The sequence below is a fragment of the Montipora foliosa genome, chromosome 9 (genome assembly GCF_036669935.1).
Source record: "Montipora foliosa isolate CH-2021 chromosome 9, ASM3666993v2, whole genome shotgun sequence".
Classification (NCBI taxonomy): Eukaryota; Metazoa; Cnidaria; class Anthozoa; order Scleractinia; family Acroporidae; genus Montipora; species Montipora foliosa.
Window position 1 is genome coordinate 21,310,478 of NC_090877.1, and position 15,124 is coordinate 21,325,601.

The 15,124-nt window shown below is 37.3% G+C and overlaps 1 protein-coding gene across 3 annotated transcripts in view; it reads right to left on the reverse strand.

Moving 5' to 3' along the window:
* Positions 1 to 15,124, reverse strand: part of LOC137970635 (ATPase family AAA domain-containing protein 5-like) — a 25,440-nt gene extending 10,316 nt beyond the window's left edge. For 2 of the 3 annotated variants that reach the window (XM_068817160.1, XM_068817161.1), the window contains exons 1-8: positions 14,901 to 15,078; positions 12,011 to 13,797; positions 9,131 to 9,285; positions 8,232 to 8,621; positions 7,409 to 7,500; positions 5,431 to 6,230; positions 2,956 to 3,190; positions 147 to 551 (exon numbers count right to left, since the gene is read on the reverse strand). In XM_068817160.1, the coding sequence (XP_068673261.1) occupies positions 147 to 551; positions 2,956 to 3,190; positions 5,431 to 6,230; positions 7,409 to 7,500; positions 8,232 to 8,621; positions 9,131 to 9,285; positions 12,011 to 13,797; positions 14,901 to 14,945 (3,909 nt within the window). In that variant the 5' untranslated portion in view covers positions 14,946 to 15,078. Of the gene's footprint in view, positions 1 to 146; positions 552 to 2,955; positions 3,191 to 5,430; positions 6,231 to 7,408; positions 7,501 to 8,231; positions 8,622 to 9,130; positions 9,286 to 12,010; positions 13,798 to 14,900 lie in introns of all 3 variants that reach the window. The other variant, XM_068817162.1, reaches the window with a different exon arrangement.

The window sequence follows — 15,124 nt, forward strand, 5'->3', positions numbered from 1 at the left end:
ATCTTGTCTATTCATTTTGCTGGGAATTGTGCAACAAATTTGGAATCTCTCTGGTAGAGGTAAGGAAAGACAGATGCATACCTGCATTCACATATGTCAAAGTTCACTGTGGAACATGAATAAGTTTATTTCTTGAGATTACTAACCTCTTCAAACAAGATAAGTGACGCTGCCTTTGATGACAAATTGGACTCTTCTCCATCTTTGCTGTCCACTTGTGATGGTTGCTTAAGAATAGACTTTCCTGGCTTCTCTTTTAGTTTGTCTTTCTTCTTCTTACCATTCTTCCCTTTGCTTTCTTTTCCAACCTTGTTATCCTTGGTGTGAGAAGAACTCCCAGCTGGTTGCAAAAAGGCACTAATGGGTCCAGAAGCACGAGAGGAATTAACAACAGCCTTGTCGAAAAGACCTGCAAATGAAGACCCAGGGTCCAGACCCTTACTAGCTGTTGTCGTTGGTTGGTTGATGACTAAATGTGATTGGGTAGCTTCCTCAAGTTGTGATAGAATCTGTTTACCAGAACGCTTGGATGAACTGTTCACTTCAAATACCTGAAAGTAGTAAGAGATATGTTCAAAGTAAGGAGCAAATATACACAAATAAATTGTACATGCAAAATACTTCTTGTGAAAGAAACTGTAGCTTTACAGAGACTCCAACATTCCAATCAATTTGAAGCAATTGAACAATTCAAGTAAAGCCCTGAAATGAGTTTTTCAAATCCCTCAACTGCTATGCCCTTTGTAAGGAACATGCCATTTACAGATCAATATCAATGATTAGCTTTGATGCTAAACTATAAAATAATAGAAAGCTGATGTTTCAAGCAGTAGCATTTTGGGTGTTTCTCCACACAGCATTTCAGTTAGGAGGCTTTCATTTATTAGTACATGGGGGGAGGGCTAGCAAAATTGTAGGGGCTGGGGGGATAACATTACTTTGGAAAAGTAGTACATGTATGGGTGTTTTCACATGTTGAGAAGCCTTTCGAGGTGGGGGGGGGGGGGGGGGGGTTTAAGATTTGAAACTTATGTTTGCTTTCCCACCTCACTCTGCCGACTTCAAAGCTGAATGAACATACTGTATTATAAAAATTAATACACAAAATAAATCTTTATACCCATTCTTCTGGCCATGGGAGAAGGTTGGGAACTGTTCAAAGTTCCCAGCATGGGGAATACTTTTAATTATTAACTCTCAATGATCTGGATATGGAAATATATAGCTCTTCCCATGAATGAGCCCCATCCTTGGGGTTTTCCTTTTTTTCCCTGTGTGATACAGCATTGCTTTATAAGTTACAACACCATGTGTTGAGTGGTTTTAAAAGTGATGGATATTGTTGTGCTTTTTGTGATGTGTGATGGTATGCAAGCCTGGCAACCATAAAATAAAAAATCTATTTATTAATATTTCCATCGTAAAGGGAGAAGTCTCACCCTTTTCCTGTAGCCGCATTTAGTGCAGATAATGCACTAGTCTAATATACACTTCTATGAGTAGTTCCAAAGGTTGGCAAATATACAACAAAGTTACTGAATAGTAAATTGTTAGCACTTTTTCATGCTTTGATTTATGAAAGTTTCCACTGGAAAACATCGGAAATGGCATTTCTCAGACCCTAAATATAAACATTTTCTTGGGAGCATGCCCCCAAAACCCCTGGAGGCTCGCATTGAAAGTGCTTGTTTCACTATGCCTTACTGTGTGTACCTAAACAGAAAAAGCACGCTATGCTCAATGTTGAATTGTGGATTCTCAGGATAAAGATGATTGTTGAGTTGAAAATGTTGAATTTATAAGCAAACTAGTAAAGGTATTAATATTATTACAAAAATTAAGCATTATTTAGGTTATAATAATTATTGTCTGAATGATACATACATGTATTACTCTCTTACAGTGCATATACCCATAACAGTTATTATAATTAATTTTTATGGTAATTGCATAATGTGGGGCAATAATAATGAAACTCCATTAACACAGCTCATAAGATTGCTAAATAAGGTAGTTAGAATTATTAATGCCTTTACCACATAATATTATGTACAGTAATTCACATTATGCAAAGTTAGGTCTACTGAACTTCCAGGACGTTGTAAGAATGTACTCATGTTTATTTTGTTTTATTATCTCTGTGATGACAAACCTTATAATTTTTCTTTACTCTTAGTCTCTGATCAATACAATTATGTCATACAAATTGCATCTTCTAATCAGTTATTCATTCCTCACTTTCAAATCAATCTGAGAAAATTCTGCCCAACTGTAACAAGTATAAATTTCTGGAATGACCTTCCTCTTTTTATCTGAAACTCACCCTCAAAAACTTTTTTTAAGAAACAAGGAAAGGTTAAGAAAGTTGTACAAATTTTACCAAAAGCAATTTATTAATTTTTTTGCCTTGCAATTGTCTTCATAACATTTGTGTATATGTATGCGTGTATCAAAAAGAACACATTATGTTCTTTTTGATACAGTGAGCAAAAATATTAATTTAATACTTACGGCACTAACTACATGTAGCTTGCTATATTGTACCTGTCTCCGATCAGTTTTTTTATTTTAATATATGTTCTAGTAATTGTACTACTGATTGAAGAAAACTAAATAAATAAAATATAAGCATTCAAATACAACATTAAGAATGCACTGGATGAACTGGCTGAGCTGTTCCTCTTTCATATATAAGTTGGGTGGCAGTCAAATGTACAAAGGAGAGAGAAGGGGGTTGAGATATAATGCTGGAGAAAGTAGGGGAGGTTATGTGATTGTTGCCATTGCCATAGAGAGGGTTGGGTTAGGTTTGGAGGACTTTCCATGTTATTTTGCTCACCCCCCCCCCCCCCCCCCAACCCCAAAGTGCTAATAAATGAAAGCCCTCTTACAAAGAATGAATTACAGTCAACAGTAAACAGAGAAAAAGCTGACAAGTTAATTTCAGAAGAGCACCTTATAGCCAAGTTCCTCTGCACATGCGTATACCATGGAAGTCTTCCCAACTCCTGTGGGGCCCGTGATGAACATAGCAGTACTCAGACTACCCCCCTCAGAATCACTGTCATCGGAAGCATCATCGCTCACTTGAAAGTCTGAATCGCTGTCTGCATCCCACCACTCCACACTTTGACAGGAACCCTGGTCTTGACAGCTACTGGCAGACTTGCTTTTCTGCTTTGCTAAGAGCCTGGAAAATGATAGGGGAAAACCAGTTGACCACATTGCCTAATGACAACTTGGAGTATAATTATGGAAGAAACTTCACGATTTACATAACAAAGCTTGACTATTATTCCAGAAGATGAAGAAGCCCGATTCCTAATTCATCCAGTGAGTTTTTCCAGCAATCAAAAATAGATAAATGATGTTCAAAAAATATCCTCTCGTCCTGCACTTTTCAGGAAAACTGCTGCAAAACTATGTTACCTTCTACAACAGCAATACTTGGAGCTCTAAAGCCACGTTGCCTTTCACAAGAACCATACATGTAGCCTTTGACAAATTTCAAAACCAATAAATAAAGGGGAACACAATTTTCCAAGGAAAAAATGTTATCACCCATGCCTTTTACGCTTTGTATCATTATTTCTAGTTTAATATTTAGACTTTTTTTAAAGTATTCTCATAGCTGGACTTAAGAATCATGTGTTTGGTCCTCCTGCCTCCATTTCATTAGCACAGCTAAAGTACAGGTAACTTTTCACGGGTCACTCATTACAGGTCATTGTTTTACCTACACGAAAGCAACCCAAAACCTTCAAACTAGCTAACCTTAGGCCTAAACATCATTTTGAGGACTAATGAGGCCTAAGTTTAGCATTAGTAAAGGTTTAGTAACAAGTGACCAGTGAAAAGTGACCTGTACTATAAGGTTAAGTCTGCATGCGAGCCAAGTGGCCCATCAGGCCAGAGCTTATCCCAGTTTCCACGGCAATTGAAGCGACTAGGAGTACAAAATTAATGTATTTCTACTCCCCCCTGGATGGGATGCCAGTTCATCGCAGGGTTACCCCCAGCATTTCGCCGGTACCCATTTATACACCTCGGTGGAGAGATGCACCGTGGGGGTAAAGTGTCTTGCCCAAGAACACAACACAATGTTCCTGGCCTGGACCCGAACCCGGACCATTCGCTCCGGAGTCGAGCACACTAACCATGAGGCCACCGCGTCTCCCACTATAAACCCAAAAACCAATTCATGCACTCCAGTTTGAAACATACTTGCAGTACTAGTTTTGCTTACATTGTACCGTATTTACCCGTGTATAAGTCGACCTTTTATTGCCTCAAAAGAAGCTCAAAAAATCACCCTCGACTTATACATGGGTCAAAGATTTCGAGCCAAGTTCCAGCTAAATAATTTATTCAAAATAAACATCATAATGTGGTCGTTGGGCATAAGGAACGCAGTGGACGAAATACTTCAAAATGAATGACGAAAGACTTCAAAATGAATGTAATTAAGCAATTCCAGTTGAAATGAAAAGGGATTTGTTTTACTTTAAATGTTGAAGATACTCACAAGCACAAATATGAAATAGACACTGGAAATTTTCGTTTTCCAAAGGCAGAAAGCTCTAAAAAACATTCTTGTTTCTTCAAATAAAATGCGATCCTTCAACGGCTTAGTAACCTGGCACAATTCCTCGTGTTTGCGTACAAGCATGATCGTCACTCGTGTTGCCTGAAAATGCTGGTTGGTAATGATTGTTTTGTATTCTTTATACAAACCTGGATGATTTAAATGCTTTTGCAAACTTTGTATTGTTTGGTTTATGAGTTTTGTTTCGTTTGCCATGTGAGAAATTATAAGTCAAGCACCAATTAAACCTTGCACATTTCGCATCGTTTTTGAAGTTATTTTCAAAGATTGACTCCTGCTTCGGTGATGTTGTGCTTATCCTCTAAAGCCCTTTATCCTTGAACAACGAAACAGATTAGTTTGAGGTTTACATGTTTGATTTTCTGAGAACTTTTTCGAAATTCAAGGACAAAATGCCCGGACATACAACAACTGCTGAACCACAAAACTATTAAGCGCTTGAGGCCCTTAATTTTTTGTGAATCCACAGTTCCAGAAATCGAAGAATGCAAGATTAATATCCCATGAACATTTAGCAAAGAAATTAAGAAATTGCTTTTTTTGCCATCAAAAATGGGGGGTCGACTTATACATGGGATCGACCTATACACGGGTAAATACGGTATATCATCATGTAGGTTGGACTTAAAGTTTAAGTCCAATTAGACAAAGAGGTATATAAACTATCATTTTGCTTATCAAAATCTCCCCCAATACACCTAGTCTAATTGCTAAAAACTCCTGTATCCAAACCCCTCTTAAATAGTGTTTGAATTGTGGACTACCACAGAGATAAAGCATTGACTGACAAATCTTCACAATCCAAAATCTGAACAGGTCTATACCTTTTTTGTTGCTGTAATTCTTTTCTGAGAGTTTTTTCTCTCTTAATTTTCCATTCTTCCAACCAGTGTCTTAGTTTACTGACTGCAGAAGCATTAGACATTACTTCTGAGGAGAGAACTGGTCGATAAAAGTCTGTCCATAGAGAATCACTGACAAAACCATCCACCAAAGATGTTGCATTGTTGGAAACTACTCCTTCTTCATCTTCCGTCTTATCTTTCTCTTGAGGTATAAAACTGGGCGTGATTTTGGATGCGTCCTCTTGCAAATCTGTTGTTTTTCTTCGTTTTGTTTTGTGCGAGGAAACCACAGACTTCGGTAAGTTGCCTTCCAAACTGTTTGACTCCACAGATGCCCTCTTTTCTTTAAGTCTTGTGGACAGTCTTCGACCATTTATCATCTCTTTAGGTTCTTCATTGTCATCTTCTCTTGCTCTTTTCTTGCACGTCTTACCAGCAAGCTGCAAAAGGTCATCAGATAGCTGTGTTGCACTGAAATCATTCATTTTCTTTGCAATCTTGTTCTCCTGACAAATTCCACCATCACTACAGAACTTTCGTTTTTCTCCTCCTTTTTTAACAGGCAAAGTTTTGCTGTCTGATGCGTTATCTCCGTCTTGCTTCTGTGGAATAACTTGCTTAGCTTCCCCTGTTGTGCTAAGTACTTTGTGCTTTTCCTGTTTTGTCAAGTAGCGTTTGTACAGTTTTCTGAGTGGTACACCAGGGTAAAATAAAGCCAACTCTAAAAGAAGCTTCTTGATAACCGCTTCTGGAAAACTGCTCTGTGTTGTTTCCATGTCCTGGTGAAAATGAGCAATAAATGCATAAATGAAATGTTCCCACAGAGTCATGCTATCATATTAATAATTACAGTATTATAATAATTATCATTATTATTGTCCATAAACAACAATAGTTGCAAGTGGCGGTCAGGTGCCCCTTAAGCACAGTGCAGACTTTGGCCAACAACCCCAACCCCTCCCAGATGGGACCACTAACGTGGCCAGCAGTATCCACAACCCAGCCATGAGCACCTGCACCCAACTGGAGAAGCGGGAAGAGAAATCTGGGCAGAGGAACAAAGCGATGTTAATAATAATAATGATTTTATTATTATTATTAATACCATCTATTATAATTATTATTAATATAATAATAATAATAATAATTATAATAATAATAATAATAAAACCAACAGCCACCCCTATAGTAGTAACAAGATCCATTAGGGAAGGGGAGGGGGGAATGCAATCACGAAATCTAGGAACCGCACTAAACATTACACTTTGCCTATTACCACGTAAAATGGGCACTATACGTATGGGTTATTGACCAAGCGTGAGGTCAAGATGACTGGATATTGGCCAAGTTCTTTTTTTGCGTGTTTATGGACTGAGACGAAGTCGAGGTCCATAAACACGCAAAAAAAGAACGAGGCCAATATCCAGTCATCTTGACCGAACAATCTTGGTCAATAAAGGATTTATTATATGACTTAAAACACCAAAAAATGATCTTTGATCTTGCAGGACCAAGCGAGAAATCCCGAGCGGGCAGTATCGCTCCATCTTGCCTGCTCGGGTAGCCAATCAGAGCACGCGATTTGGTTCATCTTGCCCGCTCACGGAGCTAGTCATATAATAAATGTAACTACTGCTATGCTGCGAGCACGATGGTAAGACCACCACTGACTGTTACTAGAGGAGACAAACCCTAGCCACCAAAGCTGTTGAATGCATGCACTGAAGATAAAGATGGGATTGAAGAGACATGGAACAATGCAATGCAAATGAACACTAAAAATAACATCAATATAACGCCAAAATACCATGTTAAATGCAACATTCACACAATCCAATGCAACGCTAATGTAAAGCCAATCAAGAGGGTGGTTAGCAGATAAAAATATAATTGGCCTAGAAAGTATCAATTACATGTAACCTTGACACTAGAACAAAATTAACAATGCTGCACTTACCAACATTTGAGAGTGGAGGGAATCTTTCAGGCCACAAAACATAACATCCTCATGAGCTGATGATGCAGTGATAATGCTCTCAAATACATGTGCTAGATAACAAAGAAGACACATACACTTTAATACAGGGTTTCAGATTTCTACATGAGGCCAGCCAAGTTTTGCTGCCAAGTAGTTTACTTTATTCTTAGCAAAAGAAAGTGGGTAAAGATGATGACAACAACCAAGCAAGTCACGTTAAGAAACTAGTCACTTTGCTGGAGCCTGGTTTCATCCATCTCTGTAAAAACTGTAGACCGTATTTCCTGTTAAAGTAAAGCTATGCCTATTGTTCACAATCGATTAAGGACAAAGGAACTACATGTGGAAATGTACTCACAGGTGCCTAATGTGATGTTCATTGAACCAGAACTGTGCAGACTGAACTCCACTTTTCACAGCTCATTATCATACAATTTTTTATTAGACAGTCCTAATCAATAATCTAAAGACAGAATGATCTACTGCAAGTTATCGTATTTATGAATAGCTAAAACATTGTTCAAGGCCAACACGTCACAACAACCTGGATGCCCTCCCTCTGATCAAAAGGAGACTTGAAGATTATGGAGAAACTACATGAAGGTACAGTACAAGTCTAGTAATCATGTTACATTGTGTACTTTGTTTTTCATTTCCACATTTTTTAATGATGGGACATGAGATCTATGGTACGTTTTCAGCTCCTAAGTCAAGAGTTTTGAGCAGTGCGGAAGTGTTATTTAAAAATCAACTCATTTGAAGTAACTATGAAACATGTTACACACACATAGAAAATACTTACCATCATGCACAGGACCATGCTTCAAAACTTGAAATCTGTGACCCCTTTCATCTGGCCATGGGAGGCACCAGAGATCATTATCCAAAGAATCCTGTTCTCCTTTTTGTAACACATGACTAACTGATGGCCAAGGAGCAGGCAACAATTCTGCCATGCTTGCAACAGGCACTGTTCTTTGAGTACCTGTCCCAGTAAACAGAGCATTGAATGCTTTTTTGGCAGCTTCCTTTTCTTCTGTAGTGGTTTCTTTCACTTGAGACAGTTTCATGTGACTTCCTTTGTGTTCATTTGGAGACGAACTTTCAGAATTGCCCCTGTTTTCTTCTCTGGGAACAGGATTGAGGGCTGTTACTCTTTTTTTAAGAAAAATTGCAGCTAATGCTCTGGGTTCTTAAATGCAAAAACATTGGAACATAATTATTTAGTTTTATTTTACGACAAAGCCTTGCTTTTTTGACACTTACAACTGGCCTATTTGGGACCATCAATAATATTTAAATTATTGATGGAGGAATGCAGATCTACATGTATGTAAATCTTGTTTCATTCTTGGATTACAGTACCGGTATTTTCTCAAATCTGACCAAAATTTCCAGAATTAAACAACACCTAACTTCTGCAATGAATTGTCACAGATTGTGGCCAAAAACTGAGAGGCATAGTGCAGAAATAGAAGGAGAAGATTGTTGTACCATTTTTTATACTTATTATAATTATTTTCAAGTTTCCAACTTGTGACCATTCATTTCAGACTTTCAAGTAAGACTACTACCCAAAAGAATTCCAGAATCACAAAATAGTCACTTCATGACAATTACAGCACAAGCTTGGAGCCTTTCAAATTGTACACCATCCTTGGAATAGAAAGTGGTCAAAAAAAAAATTATTTTTTTAACAACCTTTGTTGACATCCTCATTCACTGCCCTTTCTCTTCTTTCATCTGACTTTTCACTTTGATTTGCTGCAGTGCCAGCAGAATCATAAGCCAACAATTCCATGTTTGACTCTGCTCTCATCTCGCTTTTACTGCCATCTTGGATGCCTTCAGAAATCCTGAAAGTTGCAATAAACAAAGTATGTACCTCACTGAAAAACATGAAGTACAGCTCACCTTTAATGAGTATATTTTTATCTGTTTTTGTTTACAGATGTTCCCTTGTTTATTATACATGTATTTATCTATAAAGTTAATTTTATGTACTGTAATCCCAAAGTCTATATAATCACAATAAGACAAAAAGGAAAGAGAAAAATGTACAGGTACAAGAACTTGGAACATTAACTCTACCACACAGTCACTTGAGATGTGCACTGGTACATTGTAGTTTAAAACTACAAATATTATACTGATGAAATGATGATATATGAAATGAATCACATACATGTATTGAACTGCGGATATGAAATCAAGTGAAGCTATGATCCTCAAAGTTATTAGTGCTAGCCTGAAAAATTCAGGACTTAAACAGGGTTTGAACCCATGACTTCGCAATACCAGTGCGGCACTCTAACAAACTGAGCTATAAAGCCACTGATTATTACTGGTGAAATGTTCAGAAAAAGTTGTTTGTCTTAAAGAAGTGGGTCTGTCAACGGGATGTCAGCGTTCATTGAAACAGTCTTTGTCTCTGTTTTGTCTCTCCTATGCATTGTTTGTTGCAATGTCTACAGTGGACATGTATCCTGCGAATAAAATTTTGTGAGTTACAGTCAATGCAGCGTGGAATTTGTCTTGTCTTTTGAGCAGCCAAAAATGTGTCATCAGTTCGTCTGTCAGTTATGTAACTGTATGTGAGGCAGTTAGTTCCACATTACATGTAATAATTTTGTATGATCCTTTAAGAGGCTGTGTTTGTGGGTTGGTAGGAAATGTGAATTTGACAAGTATGTCGCCGAGGTTGTTAGAATGTTTGAAAGCAATAAAATTATACTGTATCTCTACACCATTTGAACCCACAGACAAACACCAGCACCTCTCACGATCTTCATCTCACCCCTTACACACACAACATGCTACTGTATTCCATTCAGTATGGCACTTCATTTACGACACAAGTCATAATGTTCTTCAGACAATACTTTCAATCTACGTTCTAATGAACTTATGCAATACCTCAACAAACGTGGCTACAATCTCTCTTTTCTCAAACAAGAAATATGACGTTTTCGCATTTGACAAGTATGTCGCCGAGGTGTTAGAGCGTATAAGCACTTTGATTTAACTATTAAAGCAGATTGTAATCAAGTCTTGAGTGTGTTCAAGTCTAGTCTATTGGACTCCGTGTAAGCTGGTAACCTCCGAAAACCTGTAGACCAAGTCTAACTATAGCAAGCAGTGTCGACACTTATCCTAATTTGGCCACATCATTACCAACACTTTACAACAGCATCATTCAAATTCCACAGAGTGTTAGTAAAAAATTAATAGTAAAGTGAAAAGACTGCGCAGCACAGACTAGATCCAGACAAACGAAACGTTTTCAACTAGGAGTCGTACAGTTCGTTTTCTGTGAACTATCTAACCCCTCACATTCTTCAGTCCGATCCGATCCAATCTGATCCAATCCAATTGGGTCAGGTCTGGTCCCATCCGGTACGGTCCGATCAAGATTTTGCCAACGGCCATTCCAGCTGGCATATTCAACCACTTCAACTCACACTGGTGCCATTATAAAGACCATTTTACAGTTGTAGCTACATGTACGTTACCAAACGTTGCAGCTACAGGTGTAAGTTACCAAAAGTAATGTAGACTACTTAGAATTACAACAACACAATAACAAGATAAAAGCAGTGAGAGGTCTGTATCAATGCAAGGTCATCGGCAGAAGGGTGCAAGGTTACATGTAGGGTTACAGGTCATTGTTTTACCACAACTGATACAACCCAAACCTTTACAAAAATGCTAACCTTAAGCTTAAACATTATCTAAAGCAGTGTTTAGGCTTATATAATGTTAGCATTAGAAGGAACATGTAGCATAGGTTACAAATAACTGTAAAATGGCCCACTCCATATTATTAGTGTAACATATTACTTATTTTCGGAAAATTAAGGTTGTGTCACTAATACAGTGGGAGCAACGAAAACATGGAAAAACCTCTTGGAAATGAAATTGAGTGGGAAAACACTCAAACCAGCCATCATATTAAAATATAGCTCAGTGGCTAACCCATCATAAAGTTTGATATCCAAACTTGTAAATAAAACTGGTTCAGGTAGATTTACATGTACATGTGGGTTCAACCAGCAACTTCCAAACGGCACAAGTATTTTGCAGAACACTGAACACCGCACGTTATAAAATAATCAATATTTGACAAATTACCAACTGTACATAATGTTATACGCAATAATAGCTTAAAGCTAACCATTTTAGAAATCCATGGTATTTAGACCTAATTACTACAGACACGTACTACCATAACAATTAAATGCCACATAATATTGAAAGCTAACCGTTTGGCGTTCTGCAAAATACACCTGCCCCTAGTACAAATCTGCAGTAATTAGGTCTAAGCATTGATTTCTAAAATGGTTAGCTTTTATTATTGTTAAGACTAACCTAAATGTACAATCAGTTGTTACCATCAAATACTGATTTTATAACATTCAGCGTTCAGCATTCTGCAAAATACCCCCTGCTGAGTTCCAAACTGTTCCAAATCAAATACATCATAAAGGTATAAATGTACAAACCAAAACAACTGTTCAAAACCAAAATTACCGGATGACTCTAAATGAGAGACAAAATAGTTACACTTTATTTTACACTCACCTGCCAGAATCTCCTTGTTTTGTTTCTGTGGAAGTAGCCTGTTCTGTTGAAAAATCACTATCAGTAGCTTTTTCCTTTTGCCTCCTGGCATTCTTGCCCTTAACCTCTGTGTTATTATCCCTTTCACACATTTGATGTTTTAAAATCCTTCGTCCACTTTTAGCTGGTGTTTGAAAATCTTTGTCATCAAGTGCCTCATCCAAAACAATGTTGTCTGGTGCTATATTGGCAGTAGATCCACTTTTCCTTTTTGATCTTCTAGTTTTCTTGTCTTTCGTTTCTTCCTCCTCTTTAAGGACCCCTTCAGTCAAAGAATCATCTGCTGTGTCCATTGCAGTATTGTCCCTGCCTTTCGTTCTTTCCTTTTTCCTCTTCGATTTAGACACCTTTACCTTGTTTTGATGTTTTTCTTCCATGTTGGAATTATCGTCGCTCATGCCTTGAAACAATTCAGTGTTTGCTTTCTTGTGTTTTTGCCTTTGCTTTTTAAACTTTTCAACAGAAATTTCTTTCAAATCACTACTATCTTCTGTCACATTCAAATTGTCAGAATCAAGAGAAATGTTTAAATTAATCTTTTTACTTGCACGTATACTCAATTGAAATTCAAAGGGTTTTTTCTTGTGCTTTTTCTGTGATGAGCACAAAGAATTATCCCCTAATTCAGCGTCCAATTGGGATCCTTTTTGGCAATCAGCGTCAAATGGCATTCTATCTAACTTCCCTTTCTTCATTAAAAGATCAAATGCATTAGTCTCAGAAGAACGAACTGTTCCATTACTATCGGTGATAGATTGTTTAGGTAACATAGATTCTGATGGACAAGAAATGTTTTCTTTTAACAGAAGCTTCTGATCAACAACAGCTACAGGTGTGGTTTCAGAAGATGTGTCAACTGCATCTATAGATTCAGTTTCAGTACTAGAATGATCAACTTTTTGCAATCTTTGTTCTCTTTGACTTTTCATTAAAAGACTAAAAGCACAAGTTCTTTCTTCTTCTTTTGTTTCACAACTTGAAGACGCTGAAGTTCCAGCATTTACATGTAATCCCGCAGTGTCCTTAGGACAAACTTTTTCATTTGAATAACCTGATGCTTGGTTATATGCTAAACCCAAAGTTTTGCTTTCTTTGTTTTCAATATCCACACAGCTAACAGATCTTTCACTGCAACTAAAACTTTGAGGATATTCACATGCGTCATTTCCTTGTCCAATTCTTCCCTTGTTTTTTCCCAGCTTCCTAGCTTTGGACACGTCTTTGGTTTTTTTGTCGACATTTCTTTCAAGGCTTTTCTCTTTAGATTCACCGATTCCACTGTCTTTTTTATTTGATCTTATTTTCGTCTCGCTCTTTTTAATGCCCTTCTTACCTCCTCTATATTGTGTAGCAAACACAGTTTTTCCACCTTCCTCAAAGTCAGACCCTGAACTACTGAAATGCTCTAATGATTTCTGTACAGCAGATGAAACAACATTGAGTTCTTTCTGGGAAGATTTTTTAAGACAATCAGATTTTAAAGCTCTCCCTTCTCGAAACAAATTGTATGACTTCGTGTCAGAGATTTTTTCACTTTGATTAGGCGAACTTTTTTCACTTGAATTGCAATCAGTCACAGTTTCTGTACAATCCTCAATATCAATGACTTTGTTAGATCCTTTAACTGAATTCACTGCTAATTGTAACGATGCCCCATTTAACTTAGGTTTTTGTTTTCTTGGTTGAAAGAACGAATTAATCAATCCACCCTTCTCGCTTTTTTTTTCACTGCCATCAGTCTCTACAGTCTGTGGAACAAAAAAAGAACAAAAAACAGTATGATAACAAATTATTCATTACTGCCATAGAGTTATGGGTGTTGTATGAGCAAACAAAGTCTGGGAACTTTTTTTAACAAAATAGTGAAACATAGAGGTAGTCCTTTAACTAAACTACTTGTTATTTTGTTTTTATTTTAAATTTGCAATCACAATACATCAGGCTGAATTTATATTTTGTATCATAGTCTCCCATTGGACAATTCAATCGCACTTTTTAGTTGCCAAGCTTTATTTTAAGTCGCCACTGGCGACCGGGCGACGACCAAGTTTCAGCCCTGTCATGAGACCTTGAATAAAGATTTTCTGACTCACTGAAATCTTGGGAAACAACACAATACCAAATATGGATTCTAATGACTCTTCATAAATAGTTAACCATGGAATATTGCAAGAAATGTCCAAATATGACCCACAATGGAAATGATGCACTGCTAACCGTGAAGGGAATGAGTGAGTGATGGAGGGTACTTTCTCCCTCCAGACACCAAACCCAAATTTAAAATAACTATAGCTAAAACACAAAGATACTCAAAAAATGGTTACCCTACATGTATAGTGTCTATAGTTTTCAATTTACTACAAGTTACATCTACTGTTTGCCTATTGCAGCTTACATGTTTTTTTCCTTTTTTACTTGTAGAACTTGTATTTCTTCCAATCACTGAGTTAATCTCTACCTAATGGCGATTATTGTCTAGTTCCTTATCACTGAGTTATCAAGAACAAGACTTACAGTTGGTTAAATAAACAAAGTACTAGATTGTTATCATGTGTTGTGGCAAACGAATAAAATAAATAAACAAGTGAAATGATAGAAGAACGATGTCCAGCTTCGATACGTATCCCCAAAGAGCAAAAAAACATTTCTTAGCTTATAATTATATGAACTATGGCAGGTGTCAATTTCACTATGAAAACGACATGATCGATATGGAATTAAAACTGCAGGAAATATTCCGAAGAACCTGGCGTCACGTTTCGGTCTAACGACACCGATGGCTGACTTTTAAAAAGTTCTCATTAAAACGGGTTACTAGGTGATCTAAATATTTTTCCATACGCTAACTCACCAGTGATTCCTGACCAAGTTCATCGCCAACCATTGTTGTGGACATGGACCCGATTGATTGCGCTGATTATACAATCCGAACTCGTTGCAAATTTCCAAATGCGTTTGGCATCGGGGAATCTTACATTTATTATCAAGCGATAAAAGATTCAATCAGACAAGACATTCCTACCGATCTCTTGGTCGACTCGATCCTTGAACGAATATTTCGCGCCATTGAAAAGT